Here is a 16,363-nt window from a genome sequence, read left to right as displayed (position 1 = left end):
CTCTCTCCCTCTCTCCTTCCCTCTCTCCTTCCCTCTCTGCTTCCCTCTCTGCTTCCTTCTCTCCTTCCTTCTCTCCTTCCCTCTCTCCTTCCCTCTCTCCCTCTCTCCTTCCCTCTCTCCCTCTCTCCTTCCCTCTCTCCCTCCCTCCCTCTCTCCCTCCCTCCCTCTCTCCCTCCCTCCCTCTCTCCCTCTCTCCTTCCCTCTCTCCTTCCCTCTCTCCCTCTCTCCTTCCCTCTCTCCTTCCCTCTCTCCTTCCCTCTCTCCCTCCCTCCTTCCCTCTCTCCTCCCTCTCTCCTTCCCCCTCTCCCTCCCTCCTTCCCTCTCTCCTTCCCTCTCTCCCTCCCTCTCTCCTTCCCTCTCCCTCTCTCCCTCCCTCTCTCCTTCCCTCTCCCTCTCTCCCTCCCTCTCTCCCTCCCTCTCTCCCTCTCTCCTTCCCCCTCTCCCTCTCTCTCTCCCTCTCTCCTTCTCTCCTTCCCTCTCTCCTTGTTTCCCCTCGCCATGCCCTCCTCAGACCATTTCTAGCTAACACAGCCTCTCCCTCCTTTCTATCCAACGCTTGTTTTTTTTATTTGACCAGCAGCCACCTCCCTATTTCTCTCTATTCACCTGCGTTGCTTCAACCTCACAGCCCACTCACGTCCACATTTCCCTCTCTCTCCCTCCGTAACGGTCTTCTTACACCCTCTCTCTGCTCTCTTCATCTCTCGCTGCTCTCTTCATCTCTCTCTCTCTCTGCTCTCTTCATCTCTCTCTCTCTCTGCTCTCTTCATCTCTCTCTCTGCTCTCTTCATCTCTCTCTGCTCTCTTCATCTCTCTCTCTGCTCTCTTCATCTCTCTCTCTGCATCTCTCTCCATCTCTCTCTCTGCATCTCTCTCCATCTCGCTCTCTCTCTCCATCTCTCTCTCTCTCTCCATCTCTCTCTCTCTCTCCATCTCTCTCTCTCTCCATCTCTCTCCCTCTCGACACTCAGTTCCGGGCTATGAATGGTTGCCGTGGAAACTGCATCCTCCAGTGAAGCGGTAGGACTTGGGCGTCACAGCGACAGTGCTGATGGAGAATAATGCTGTGAGCTTTCTCTCCCTCTCTCCCTCATTTTCTCTCGCTCTCCGAGTCAACCACTCTCCCCTAGCAACACACTCTCCCCTAGCAACAGCAGCCTCATACCCCCTCCATCCCTCTCTCCCTCCCCCTCTCCCTCTCTCCCTTTTCACTCTCTGCCTCTGTCTCTTTTTTCCAACTCATTGTCACACTCTCCCCCCTCTCTCCCAGTCCCCCATCCCTCCCTTCCCTCTTTCCCTCTCTTCCCTCTCACTGCTCTCCATTTCTCCTCTCCTTCCTTTCGCTCTCTGGCTCTACATTTCTCCCTCTCCTTCTCTTTTCTTCCCTCTACCAATTTTTCCCCCGGGGATTGTTCAGATCCAGCACAGCCCTCTGTGAATCCCTGTGCGTGCCCCTGCTTTAGAAACAGAGCTGTGAAATGGCGGGATGGATGGAAGCAGAGAGGAGAGGAGAGAGTGATAGAGTTAGGCAGCATGCAGAATCCTGATTTCATTAATGTGAGTCTGTTAATCTGGGCGTAGGCTGGACTCCATCTGTCATACCAGGAGCTGCACACAAAGCAGGGAGCTAACACACACACACACACAGTCTCTCTTTCTCATACATAAAAATACTTCCACACACTCCTACACAAACACACATATCCGCAGCAAACCACCCTGACGAAAACACGGGGGAAGAAACAGGGGCGTAGTCTACAGCTGTGGCTCTTTGTCTCACATCTAACAGAAAGCAAATAGACTCCATCAGACAACAACCCAGAAACCCACCCTGCAGTTGTAACAATCGACACAACACCTCTCCTCTCTCACGCTGCAGCAATATATGAAAGTTACTTCAGGTCCTAAACCGGCAGAAAGCAGACAAGCAACGACTGGCTCACTGATCATTAGACCAGGAGATGACTCATTCAGTGAGGGTTATCATACTGGACAGATCCAGCTGTGTCCCTGTCTACGTCTTCACCGTTACAACTTCCTGACATTTTTCCAAATCTGGTCAATTGAATCATTCTACATCCTAAAATTTGCCATTAGACTTTTTTGTTGTTGGACTCCATCCCCATTATTCCAAACCCCCTGACGTTCATGCCCAGACGACACCGTTTCGTTTAGCATCAATCTCTTTACTTTTAACTCCCCCCCACACCCCCCCCATTAAAATCCATCCAACCCCTTACTCTGTCGATCCCAGTATACACCCTCCCCATCCTGTCACCCCTTTCCACAACCCCTTAGTCAACTCCAGCCAACCCTACCCATGAAGACGGGCATCTCCACCCATTCAGTTTCCCTCCACTCACCACCCCCCCTGCTCAAGGCTGCAACTCCTCAGTCCGGGCAAGAAATCGATTAAAAAGCGGGGAAGGCAGTGTGTGAGAGTGTGTGTGTGTGTGTGTGTGAGTGAGAGAGAGAGAGAGAGAGAGCGAGAGAGAGAGAGAGAGAGAGAGAGAGAAGACTGTGTGTGGGCAGTTAGTCAGGCTGTCTATAATGGACAGAGAGCCGGGTCATTCTCTACATACCTTAATTACAACAAATCACCTTCCTATCTACTCAGTAAATTGCAGCACTGTCATCCTTCTCTTCCTGTGTCCATCCATCTCTCTCCCACTCCTTTCTATCTCTCTGTATCCTCCGCAATGTCTTCACGTTCCACTCCTCTCTTGTTACTCGCCCCTCCCTCCCTGGACCCTGCTACATAACACATTCCAGCTGAGTTAATGTCCACCCAAACACGTCTGTTCCGGAAGGTACTGACCTTGAGTCAGATGTTAATGCTTCTTGTGCGGTCATAATGAGTATGCTAATGAGGGTAGAGAGCATCCGAGAGCAGGACGCTACGACCCGTTTCATCATCCGAGAAGTACAGAAGTGACAAGAACAGTCACCAGGGTTACGAGAGGCGGGGGACTAATGTGATTTTTGTATAAAAAAAAAAAAGGCGAGTTTACATTGAATCACGTTGGGGTATGTATGGGAGAGCGAAAGAGAGAGGGAGAGACTGCAGAGAGGAAGAATGTAATCAGAGTTGTATTCATGATTAATATGGGTCTGTGTTGATGTCTCTGAGGCTCAGCTCTCTAAACCTCTGTAAACAACCTGGTGTTTATCAGGTCATCTACTCTGTTGACTCTGGACTCCTTTCTTTCTCTCTCTCTCTCTCTCTCTCTCTCTATGTGTTGTTCTCCGGTCCCTCTCTTCCTGTTACAGATCCCAATCTCCACCCACAGAACAGTGTCATTTCATCTCTGAGTGGATAAGGGCAGTGAGCAGGAGTCAGGGCGATGATGGAGAACCTGGTCTCTCCCTTTGGTTATGTCGTAGTTGGTCTGGATTACACTGTGCCAGTCAAAGTCGGAGGTAGTCTGAGTGGGCCTAAACCGGTCTGGTTTGTCCTTGGGTAGGTCTGGCTTAGCTAGTCTGGGTTGGGTTTTTGATAGTCTGAGTTGTTCTGCATTGGCCTGGGTTGCTCAGAGGCTTAGTCTGATTGTATTCTGCTCTGGTCTGGTCAGGGTCAGAGCGGGTCAGTGTGTGGTGTAGTGGCCTGGCTCTTACCTCCGGCGGCGCTAGACACGGTTGGCCAGTTCTGGACCAGAACCCCCTGGGCTCCCTGCATCACCGACGACTCCTCCATGTGCACTGAGCTGGAACACAACACACACTCTGAGGTTACACACTGGAGAAACATCCCAACACACACATTTTCAGAGGTTACAGAATCTAGAGCAATATAACACACACACACACACACACACACACACACACCACACACACACACACACACACACACACAGTCTGATGGTACAGTATATATTGAGAGAGTTTCTCTCATAAATACACACACAAACACACCCTTTCACTCTCAAACACATCACACACACACATTTTCTGGGTGAACTCCATTATATTATCTATCACAGGGCCATAAAGCAGCAGCAGCTATAAGCTTCTGTGGACCCAGTCCTTTCTCGCTCCACAAGTTTCCTATAATACAGAGCATTACTAAATTAAGCCATGGTAGGAAACCACAGTGTGTGTGTGTGTGTGTGTGTGTGTGTGTGTGTGTGTGTGTGTGGTGTGTGTGTGTGTGTGTGTGTGTGTGTGTGGGGGGGGGTCAGACCAATTCCATCTCAGGAACTCAAATGGGCCCTTGGATTAGGATTAAACAGTAGTCACCCTGCATATTCACACCGCTCCCTGGATTAGGGATTACAGATGGGTGCTCTAACATTTTCACACCCACCCCAGGGATTTCAGCAACCCTCCCACTAAAATGAATTGAGCTCTACAGTGTTAAAACAGCGACAGGCTGCTGCCAAAATACAGCAAATAAAAAGTAATCTTAAACACACACACACACACGCCATAAATGTAAGGTATGAGATTCCACTAAATCTTAATGTCCTCTATTCAAACTATGGTTAGGTGTTTTAATCATGAAAGGGTTCAGGTACATTTCATGTCGCTTTTGAAACAATCTGCATGTTCCACTATCATTTATCCAGTAAGGGCAGCCCATTTTACCATAGTGAGATGCAGAGCAGGGTTTTAATTGAGGATTAGAAAAACACTATCTAGACTTTCTCTTTATTATGTTAGCAGATATTACATCAAATCAAATGTATTCTTAATGCCCTTTTTACCTCAGCAGAAACCCAGCCTAAAACCCCGAAAAGCGAGCAATGCAGATGTAGAAGCACGGTGGCTAGGAAAAACTCCCTAGAAAGGCAGGAACCTAGGAAGAAACCTAAAGAGGAACCAGGGGTGACTGAAACGCAAAGGCAGAGCTAACAATGCGGAGAGCGCTGTGTGTGTGTGCGTGTACACTACCGGTCAAAAGTTTTAGAACACAAGGGTTTTTCTTTATTTTGACTATTTTCTACATTGTAGAATAATAGTGAAGACATCAAAACTATGAAATAACACATATTGAATCATGTAGTAACTAAAAAATGTGTTAAACAAATCAAAATATATTTGAGATTCTTCAAATAGCCACCCTTTGCCTTGATGACAGCTTTGTGCAATGTTGGCATTCTTCTCAACCAGCTTCATGAGGTAGTCACCTGGAATGCATTTCAATGAATAGGTGTGCCTTGTTAAAAGTTAATTTGTGGAATTTCTTTCCTTGTTAATGCGTTTGAGCCAATCAGTTGTGTTGTGACAAGGTAAGGGGTGTATACAGAAGATAGCCCTATTTGGTAAAAGACCAAGTCCATATTATGGCAAGAACAGCTCATATAAGCAAAGAGAAACAGTCCATCATTACTTTAAGACATGCAGGTCAGTCAATAGGGAACATTTCAAGAACTTTGAAAGTTTCTTCAAGTGCAGTCGCAAAAACCATCAGGCGCTATGATGAAACTGTCTCTCATGAGGACCGCCACAGGAAAGGAAGACCCAGAGTTACCTCTGCTGCAGAGGATAAGTTCATTAGCGTTACCAGCCTCATAAATTGCAGCCCAAATAAATGCTTCACAGAGTTCAAGTAACAGACCCATCTCAACATCAACTGTTCAGAAGAGTGCGTGTGAATCAGGCCTTCATGGTCGAATTGCTGCAAAGAAACCACTACTAAAGGACGCCAATAAGAAGAAGAGACTTGCTTGAGCCAAGAAACCCAAGCAATGGACATTAGACCGCTGGAAATCTGTCCTTTGGTCTGGAGTCCAAATTTGAGATTTTGGGTTCCAACCGCCATGTCTTTGTGAGACGCGGTGTGGGTGAATAGAGGATCTCCATGTGTGTATTTCCCATGGAGGATGAAGTGTTATGGTGTGGGGGTGCTTTGCTGGTGACACTGTCTGCGATTTACTTAGAATTCAAGGAACACTTAACCAGCATGGCTACCACAGCATTCTGCAGCAATATGCCATCCCATCTGGTTTGGGCTTAGCGGGACTATTACTTGTTTATCAACAGGACAATGACCCAACACACCTCCAGGATGTGTAAGGGATATTTGACCAAGAAGGAGAGTGATGCAGTGCTGCATCAGATGACCTGGCCTCCACAATCACGCGACCTCAACCAAATTGAGCTGGTTTGGGATGAGTCGAAAAAGCAGCCAACAAGTGATCAGAATATGTGGGAACTCCTTCAAGACTGTTGGAAAAGCATTCCAGGTGAAGCTGGTTGAGAGAATGCCAAGAGTGTGCCAAGCTGTCATCAAGGCAAACGGTGGCTATTTGAAGAATCTCAAATATAACATATATTTTATTTGTTGAACACTTTTTTTGCTTACTACATGATTCCATAATTGTTATTTCATTGTTTTGATGTCTTCACTATTATTTTACAATGTAGAAAATAGTAAAATAAAGAAAAACCCTTGAGTGAGTAGGTGTTCTAAAACTTTTGACCGGTTGTTTGCATTCAGCATGTACACTGTCTCCCGATATTAACCTGTGCATATAGTTTTAAGGCGGTGCTCTCCCTCTTTCAATCCCCCTGCATTGCTACTATTCCATGTTTAATCCCTCTCTTCTCTCCTTCCCTTTGTCCCTGCCTGGAAAACTGGGTCTCGCAAAGTTTCGTCTGACAGAGGTCAGATGAGAAGAGAACCATTCCCCCAATTCAGCTGGAGTCCCTTTCTCTGTCTCTCTCTCGCTGTATTTCTCTCTCGGCCCGCCCACACACACATACTTGGAAGTGCCCAATATGCGATTGAATACTCGATCCCATACCACAATATACTGCAAAATGTCAAAGGTGGAACCCAAGGACATTTTCTCCATAGGATAAAAGTGAAGCTATTGAAATGAATAATAGCTGAACATGTAAGAGAGACAGGAGGAAGGGAAAGCGTGTGGGACGAGGCAGCAGTATTGCCACCATTTTAGTTGCCCTTCTTCTCCAGGCTCTTCACACACTGTCTGGCCGTCCGCGTGCACACGTGTGCGTGTGCGTGTATGTGTGCGGGTGTATGTGTGAGCATGTTCACCCCCAAGGTCAGGCAATCACAGCTCAGTCCCCATCCTCTCCTCGCTCTTCTGCCATCTGATTCACACTCTCTCCCCCTCACCCGTTCTCTCTGTATTCATTTCTCCCTTCCCCCTCTCCCTCCCTTTCTTTCTTTGCAATATTTCACGCCTCTGTCATCTCTATTCCATCAGCTGTATTGAAATGTGTGTGTGTGTGTTGTGTGTGGAAAGGTCCTCCTGTCTTTGTGTAGTAGTATAAGGAGATGAAGAGAGATTTGGCAGGGTGGCCATTTTAAGTGCTTTGTAGAGCTGGAGTCATTCAGATTCACTCATTAATTATTAATGGAGAACACTGGACCGAAAGCATGTTCCTACAGCTAATGCCTGTATCTGTTTCTCTCTTGTTGTCAGTGACGTGTATTCATGGATGCCAAGGGAAGCCAGGCTTCCACCCCCCAAAAAAATGACCAAGAAAAAAAAGAAACAAAATAATGTATCTTTCTTCTCTTTGCGTTTCATAATTCCCCTTCAATTCACAAGAGGTTGAATGTATCTCACCGGAGAAAGGATCCGAGCGAGCAAAACAGCGCCCCTCTGTCTCTGTATGTGTAGGCCATCTCTGTGATGCTGTCTGGTCATAAAGAGTATGACATTGTTGCTGCCTGTAGCATTGAATGCAGGGAAGCCAGCAAGCTTTTTTTTTTTTATGAAATCATAGCCAATCATCACATCGCATCAAAAGAAATCCGTAATTGACAGAAACAACTTGAATTGTTGCATCTTGTTGTGTTGTCCTCCGGTGGCTAGCTAGCTAGCTAAATTTGTCCTTTTCCAAAATTAGCTGGATGGATATTGATTTGGACGTGTGGTTTTACTTAATTTTCCCTACTAGCCAATGACTATAACGGCGATTTAGATCCAACCGTATGTTCATATATTGTGCCCCTGGACTGAGAGGATGGAAGTTCAATATGTAGCTAATGTAGAAGGCTAATGTTAACTAGCTAACGTTGCCCATGAAAGGAAGTTAGGCTAGCGAGCAAGCATTTTAGCTAAGACATCAAAAAAATAAAAGCTTGTACTGTAAGATAGACCGTTTAGTCAACATGAAAGAGGAGGGTGAGTCAACATGATTTTTTTTTTACTTGCACACACACACACACAAATCAGATCCAAGGACAGCCACATCATATTTATCTTAAGTTGATTCGACTACACTGTTTTTGGTATCTTTAGTTGTCACTGTATTAGACCAAGCAGATGTGATTTGATGATGTTGAAATGTTGAAGTTGAAATGGTGCTGGAATAGTGCAGGCGGTTCCTGTTTTCTTTGCGACTTGCGGTAAGTCTCTGTGGTTCTAAATCAGTAGCTGTTTAGTGGTCTGAAAATGTCAGAAACATTAACTTGATTGACCATGCTGTATGTCATGTAACTGTTTGTTACATGCAATATGTTTTTTAGGGACTTCACAGGACAGATGTTGTACTCCGGCTTTGTAATGAAATAAATGTGCGGTTAATTTTATTCTGCCACTGTGTCTTCTTATTGTCTCGGGCCTTTAGGCCTATATATCACGGTGTCAATGCATATGTTCTAACAGGTTATAGAGCAAACAATACAATTATCACAACACATAGGTTGTAATGTGGCTTTTTTCCCCCTGATTAGGCTTCCCCTGTGATTTTACACACACACACACACACCGCTATTGCTCATTGTCTCACTTTCTCCTTGTGTCCATGTAAATGTCTCTTTGTCTTTCTGAAAGACAATCAGCCTGCCTGTCTGTCTGGCTGATGGTTAGTTCATCCCATCACTTCACCCCCCTGCTGCTCCCCCATGGACATTCCCAAACGGACTCTTACCCTGTCCCCACAGTTCTAAATGTGCATATTATTATTATTATTATTATTATTATCATCATCCTTATTTTGTCTCATTCACTTTAATAAAATGTATCTTCATTTTTAATTGAACCTGCTCTGTTGGAGCCCAGAGCATAAGATTTTCACTGTACCCTGCAATTACCATGTCATAATCTATCTATCTATCGTTTATACCATTCTTCTCTGCAGATCCTCTCAAGGGGAGCGCGGCTGCTCTGCTATTTTAAGCTCTCCAGAGATGTTCGAACGGGTTCAAGTCCGGGCTCTGGCTGGGCCACTCAAGGACATTCAGAGACTTGTCCCGAAGCCAATCCTGCGTTGTCTTGGCTGTGTGCTTAGTGTCATTGTCCTGTTGGAAGGTGAACTTTCGCACCAGTCTGAGGTGCTGAGCACTCTGGAGCAGGTTTTCATCAATAATTTCTCTGTACTTTGCTCCGTTAATCTTTCTCTCGATCCTGACTAGTCACCCAGTCCCTGCCACTGAAAAACATCCCACAGCATGATGCTGCCACCACCATGCTTCACCGTAGGGATGGTGCAAGGTTTCCTCCAGACACTTGGCATTCTGGCCAAAGATTTTCAATCTTGGTTTCAACAGACCAGAGAATCTTGTTTCTCATGGTCTGAGAGTCCTTTAGGTGCCTTTTGGCAAACTCCAAGCGGGCTGTCATGTGCCTTTTACTGAGGAGTGGCTTCTGTCTGGCCACTACCACAAAGGCCTGATTGGTGGAGTGCTGCAGAGATGGTTGTCCTTCTGGAGGGTTCTCCCATCTCCACAGAGGAACTCTGGAGCTCTGTCAGAGTGACCATTGGGTTCTTGGTCACCTCCCTGACCAAGGTCCTTCTCTCCCGATTGCTCAATTTGGCCGGCCGGCCAGCTCAGGGAGAGTCTTGGTGGTTACAAACTTCTTCCATTTAAGAATGATGGAGACCATTGTGTTCTTGGGGACCTTCAATGCTGCAGAAATGTTTTGGTACCCTTTCCCAGATCTGTGCCTCGACACAATCCTGTCTCAGAGCTCTGCGGACAATTCCTTCGACCTCATGGCTTGGTTTTTGCTCTGAAATGCACTGTCAACTGTGGGACCTTATATAGACAGGTGTGTGCCTTTCCAAATCATGTCCAATCAACTGAATTTACCACAGGTGGACTCCAATCAAGTTGTAGAAACATCTCAAGGATGATCAATGGAAACAGGATGCACCTGACCTCAATTTCAAGTCTCATAGCAAAGGGTCTGAGTACTTATGTAAATAAGGTATTTCTGTTTTTTTATTTTTAATAAATTGGCAAACATTTCTATCTATCTATCTCTTTGCCTGTCATTATTACAACCAGTGCAGTAAAAATGAACCCATAGACACGCTAGCCTCTAGCTAAGCGGGGTTCATAATTACAGAGAAATAGATTTAGGGCTGTAAAACTAACTAGGTCAAAATCATTACTCAAGTGCATTGCTGTTTGGGGTATACACTCAAAATGTCTCAAAATGTTTCAAACAAACTGTAATCTCAGTAGAGTATAAATAGATCAGTCAACAGCTCAGATTTAGGGAGGGAGGGGAAGAGAGACGAGGAGGGATGGATAAAGGGCTCCATACTAAAGTAACAAGAGCGATTTAATGTATTAGAATTATTTGCTCAAGCACATTAACTCTCATTAAACCCTGCTGTAATTATGAGGGAATCTGTGTAACACCAATGACACTCAGATGTTAAACGTGTATTAATCTGACACACACACACACACACACACACACACACACACACACACCACACATTAAACAATAAATGATAAACCATAAAACAATGACAAATACACACGCACACACTGACCCTGATGAACCATGTCTCTGGACAGACAGACAGACAGACGTTGTTTACAGGGAGCTGTGAAAGCGTTATCCATTCTGTCATCTCTCATGTCCCTCATCACTGCCGCAGTGCTGTCTGCCATGGCCGGAGGGAAAGACTTTTATGTGTGTGTGTGTGTGTGTGTGTGTGTGTGTGTCTGTGTTTGTGAGGGGCGGTGGCAGATGACCTACTTCCGATGGAGGGACTGGTCCGCCAGTCATCCTCAGTTCATGAGATTGGCAATGCAGCAGAGCAGTGTGTGTGTGTGTGTGTGTGTGTGTGTGTGTGTGTGTGTGTGTGTGTGTGTGTGTGTGTGTGTGTGTGTGTGTGTGTGTTTGCGGGGGTACTATGAGATTACCTGGCCGCAGTGCAGTGGGTGATGTGGTTCGCCTGGCTACCCCTGGCTCATTAAGGCTGGCTCTGCTCGTTAACTTAGCCCCTCCCTCTCATTAGCATGCTCCACGTTTGGGTCAAGCCCAGACAATCCCAGAGCAGCTAGTGGCCCAATGGCTCATGGGTAATGTGATCCCTGTGCTGTGTTGCGCATTCCCAATGCCATATTTCCGCCCAACTGCCCTCCCCTCCATCTCTCTCTCCATCCCCCTCTCTGTCCCTCTCTCTCCATCCCGCCGTCTGTCCCCTCAGTCTATCACTGACCCCCTGATTACCCCTCGCTCTCTGTCTAACTACTACTGTCTAACGGCCAAGCTAATAGAATACTGTAGAACAGATGCTATATAAATAGGATAATATCTGGTTTAATAGTAATGTATTTTGGTATTTGGTATTTTATTAGGATCCCCATTAGCTGTTGCAAAAGCAGCAGCTACTCTTCCTGGGGTCCACACAAAACATGACATAATACAGAACATCAACAGACAATAAGAGCTGAAAGACAGAACTACATATATATTTTTAAAGGCACACGTAGCCTTCATATCAATGAATACACACAAACTATCTGGTCAAATAGGGGAGAGGCATTGTGCCGCGAGGTGTTGCTTTCTCTGTTTTTTGAAAGCAGGTTTGCTGTTTATTTTAGAAATATGAGATGGAAGGAAGTTCCATGCAATTAGGGCTCTATATAATACTGTACGCTTTCTTGAATTTGTTCTGGGTTTGGGGACTGTGAAAAGACCCCTGGTGGCATGTCTGGTGGGATAAGTGTGTGTGTCTGATCTGTGTGTAAACTGACTACGCAAACAATTTGGGATTTTCAACACATTATTGTGTCTTATAAAAAGAAGAAGTGATGCAGTTAGTCTCTCCTCAACTTGTAGCTATTTATATCAGCCCTCTGATTACAATTAAGAGCCAAACATATCGCTCTGTTCTGGGCCAGCTGCAGCTTAACTAGGTCTTTCCTTGCAGCACTGGACCACACGACTGGACAATGATCAAGATTAGACAAAACTAGAGCCTGCAGAAATTGCTTTTTGGAGTGTGGCTGACTCAGAAGGAAATTCTTCTGCTGTGCTATAGGGTTTGGTATCCATTTTAATTAAACTATCAGCAGTGTGAGTAGTACTTATAGTGGAGGGGAATGGATAAAGTAACATATGATTTATGAGGGATTAAAAGGAATGGAATGCCGGTGAATTATGAATCACGAAGTAACATTCTAATGGACAGTGGACACCTTTTGAGGTATGGTAAAAGGTTGTATGTGCTTACCTCTGCATCCCAGCCCTAAGTGAAGCAGAGTAACGCCAGTCTGAATTGGGCACCTTGGGCTGCAAGAGAGACAGAGAGAGAAATGGGTTGGAGTCTTAGGTACTGAAAGAGATCACACAGGCAAAGCCCAATATCTTCTCATGAATAAGTCATGGCGTGAACTACAAGTATGTGCACCAACACTCATCGTGAAGGCAACAGCTTGCCTCTGCCTGTGGAGAGAAATGAGTGATGAGTTGCACTGGACCTTCCCTGCACCCCTCCCTCCTCCTTTCCTCCATTCCTCTTCCCCTCTTCCCTGTCCTCTGTGAGAGTGATGACTTTGAGAGATGAGCCTGTTCAGTGCCCAGACCAGACCGGTCCCCTGCCTCTCTGCCACAGTCCCTCAGGCCACCCTCTTCCTGGGTCAAACCACTCAGCTCCAGGGGATACGCTCCGTTACAATGGTGACCCAACGGAATTCGGACGGCGCTGTTTTTGTCGAAGGGCTGCATCAGAGCTGCAACTGTCCACCTCTCCACCCTTCCTCTTTCTCCCTCGCTTTCTATCACTCTTTCGCTCGGAATGTCCTTCTTACTAATTTAATATTTGATTTATTTCTATTTGATGTATTAGGCGTGGTTTAAGGATCTGGAAAAAATGCTAGCCCCAATCTACCGCCCTCATTCATCTCAGTGCTCTCCTATCTCTATGTCCTCCATTTTATATCCAGCTGTCGCTCCGTCTCTTTCGTTTTATTCTCCTTTCCCCCCTCTGATCAAAACCTTGTGTGTCACTGTCACAGAATCAGCCTGAGCTGGTCCGACAGACCTCACCATGGTAACTACATGGATCCCCCCCCCCCCCCACCCCACCCCATCCCTCCTCATCTCCTTCTGTTTCAGGTCACAGGTGGAGGAGGAGAGGTGAGGTGATGGGGGAGGTGAGGGGGAGGCGATATCAGCTTAACCCCCTCAGGCCCGCACCTGGACAGAGAATAAATGTGACACCCCCATCACAACAGAGCCGTGAGGGAGGCGTGTGAAACGGCCATAACCTCTGTCTGCAGGCTCTGTCTGTAGTGAGATCTACAGGTGAACTCTGAATACCAGCCAACACTTGGGGATGTTTCCAAGTTGATAAAGTGCTTTAAAAAAAAACACAAGTCTTACTGTAAAAAGTGAATGGAAATGTATTTGTGTCACATAGTGAAACCATATGACATGAGATGTCCAACTCATTGTAATGTTCTGAAACAGAGACGATCACCGTATGGGCCTAGGATCAGATTACCAATTTCCCATTCCTAACCTCAACCATTATGGGGTAAAAAAAAACACATCTGATCTTAGATCAGTGGTAGGAACAAGCTCTACCTTCTTCACAGTGGTGACCCATTTCCTGTGCTGTCCACAAGACAGATGTTAACTTCCTGGAGATGGAAAAATCGACCGTAGTCTCTCCACGCAGCACATTCATCACCCTGAAATCCAATATGTGGCCCAAATGAGAAAACCTGGTATTCCTCCAGAAGTCACACATACAGGCTCTACCAGCAATACACACAGGACGTAGCGCGATGAACAGAGAGTTGATATTGTGAATTTGAATTTGGTTTCTGTATCTGAGAGAGAGAGAGAGAGAGAGAGAGAGAGAGAAATCAAGATAGAATGTTTTTATCCCTATGGGTTTCCTGTGTACTCCCTTCCTCCCTGCCTCCCTGTGTGAAAACAAATGAGGGACTTAATAAGGCCCTGTTTTTTTTATTTCTCTCTCTGCCTCTGAGTGGACACCCCTCGCATGGATACAGCGCTCGCACCTCCACCATCGAACGCCTTGTCCAATCCCCTTGCTTTCCCCGTCCTCGTGGAACCGATCAATCCCACCGTGGTATCGAGAAACACGTCGCCGACAGTTAATTACAAAGCTAGAGCAAACATGACTGGCATTTAATGAGGGAAACCACCAGGGATAGAGGAGCAATTACCTGAACATTGTTTTAAACCACCCTTTTCATCCTCTTTTACTCCCCTAACTCTTTATTTCACCCTTTTCATTCTCTTTTACTCCCCCTGCCTCATTATTTCACCCTTTTCATCCTCTTTTACTCCCCTAACTCTTTATTTCACCCTTTTCATTCTCTTTTACTCCCCCTGCCTCATTATTTCACCCTTTTCATCCCCTTGTACTCCCCCTACCTCATTTCTTCTTAATTCATTTTTATTGTGTATAATTTCAGCCAGTAGTTTTGAAAATAGAGCTGAAGAGCAAAAACCGATCCCCGAAAACGTTTTACAATTGTGCAAAACGTATTCCATTTTGTATATGTTGCGTCCTGAATTTGTTTTGCGAAATAACAATAATTCAATTCTTGCGATTCGTATGATATGTTACGAATTCCAATTCGTAAATTAAGTTACACATGTGTATTAAAGTGCTTAAGATCCCAATCCATCTCTTTGAAGGCTTAAATGTTATCTTAATTTAAAATTAGCCGTGTCGATAATGTACATATTTTTTGGTCATAATTGTCCTTTTCTCTACTGTGTTTTCTATGACAACCATGCAGTCAGAACAGTTTCCTAGGGCAACAGTCACCAGATTCCACTTTACATCTGGAATGAACCACTTCATGAATGATCTAAAGCCACCGGACACATAGCTACTAATAGTTTGATTCTGGTTTTCCCTGCTTCTCAAATGATGCCAAATGAATGAGAAAACTCAGTAAACTGAAGATGGGACTTTAATCCAGCGCCGAGACTGCTATCTCCCTCAAATTCCACTCATAACCCACTAAACCAAACTCAGGGCATTTGCCCTGAGCGTGACTGACCCGTGGGGATTGTAATGGAGTAAGACCCATGACTATTTAAGTTGGAGAGAGCAACACTAATGCCCAGACTATCTCTCTGTTCAGAGAGACCACACCAGACTAGTCTTTGCCCATTGAACCAGAACTAGAGGACCAATCAGATTGGTCTAGTGCGACCTCACCCAGTCAATCACAATAACCCTTTACACACTAAACCTAGCACTCCAATCAGGTTTCCAAAAGTCTATTCAACCGTACAGACGTGTTCTAGAATAAAGCGATCAAAGCAATCCCACTGCCCCTTTAGAAACTGTCAGTTTCTAAACCATCGACCCCATATAATTTCTAAAACAATCTCCTCGCAAATAACCAAGATATGTTGCAGTTGTCTCTTGAGTGTTGTACTACTGACAAAGGTTGTAGCAGTACAGTACACAACAGAGAGAAGAAGGTGAGATATGGAGAGAGACATGTTTTCCCTGAATACCAGTATTTTTGTAACAGCTCTCTAAACGACCACGGAGGAGCGAGGCGCAGTAACATCTGATAGCTGCTGTTTGTTTCTGATGATTCAGGCTCTCGAAAGAGGCTCCGAGCACCACACACACACACACACACACACACACACACACACACACACAGAGATAAGAGCGTATCCCCCCACCAACACAAACATGCACACAAGCACACAGCTCCCACAAAGATGCTCTGAGCTCGCCTGCACCCCGCACAGCTAAAAATCTAAACACATTCACAAAGCGCTCGAGATATTAGAGAACACATTTTCCGACACCGGACGCATGTACGTAATGTACAGACAGAGCTCACAACAGAGCATTACACAGCAAAAAACACCTTTACTTCCGCAACACAATGCAATCAGTTCAGGTAACCCAGGTAACCTTCTGACAAAAAGAAACACTGGGAGAGGCACTGTGATTTTCAGGTGTTCGATTCTCAAGGCCTGTGACACGAGAGCGTATAAATGATTTCGGTGACTTCAAACTTGACCATATCTGCAACAAAAAAAAAACGATTAAAAAAAGAGCAGAGTTTAATATTGCATAAACACAACCAAAAAGATGAGAACTCCTCTATACCCCTCCCTACATGAAAACTGTAAATGCCAAACACTGTTCCACAAAACACTGCCAAGGGGAAAAACCCAAA

At 45.5% G+C, this 16,363-nt stretch overlaps 1 protein-coding gene across 16 annotated transcripts in view; it reads right to left on the bottom strand.

The window, feature by feature from the left end:
- LOC106604881 (protocadherin alpha-C2) overlaps positions 1-16,363 on the bottom strand; it is a 212,718-nt gene that overhangs the window by 22,943 nt on the left and 173,412 nt on the right. For 15 of the 16 annotated variants that reach the window (XM_045718169.2, XM_082975195.1, XM_045718167.2 and 12 more), the window contains 2 exons: positions 12,400-12,458; positions 3,616-3,704 (listed from right to left, as the gene is read on the bottom strand). In XM_045718169.2, the coding sequence (XP_045574125.1) occupies positions 3,616-3,704; positions 12,400-12,458 (148 nt within the window). The remainder of the gene's footprint in view (positions 1-3,615; positions 3,705-12,399; positions 12,459-16,363) is intronic. The other variant, XM_014200002.3, reaches the window with a different exon arrangement.

Source organism: Salmo salar, chromosome 05 (genome assembly GCF_965601325.2).
Source record: "Salmo salar chromosome 05, fSalSal1, whole genome shotgun sequence".
NCBI classification, from domain to species: domain Eukaryota; kingdom Metazoa; phylum Chordata; class Actinopteri; order Salmoniformes; family Salmonidae; genus Salmo; species Salmo salar.
This window is presented reverse-complemented; position numbering and strand designations above follow the sequence as displayed.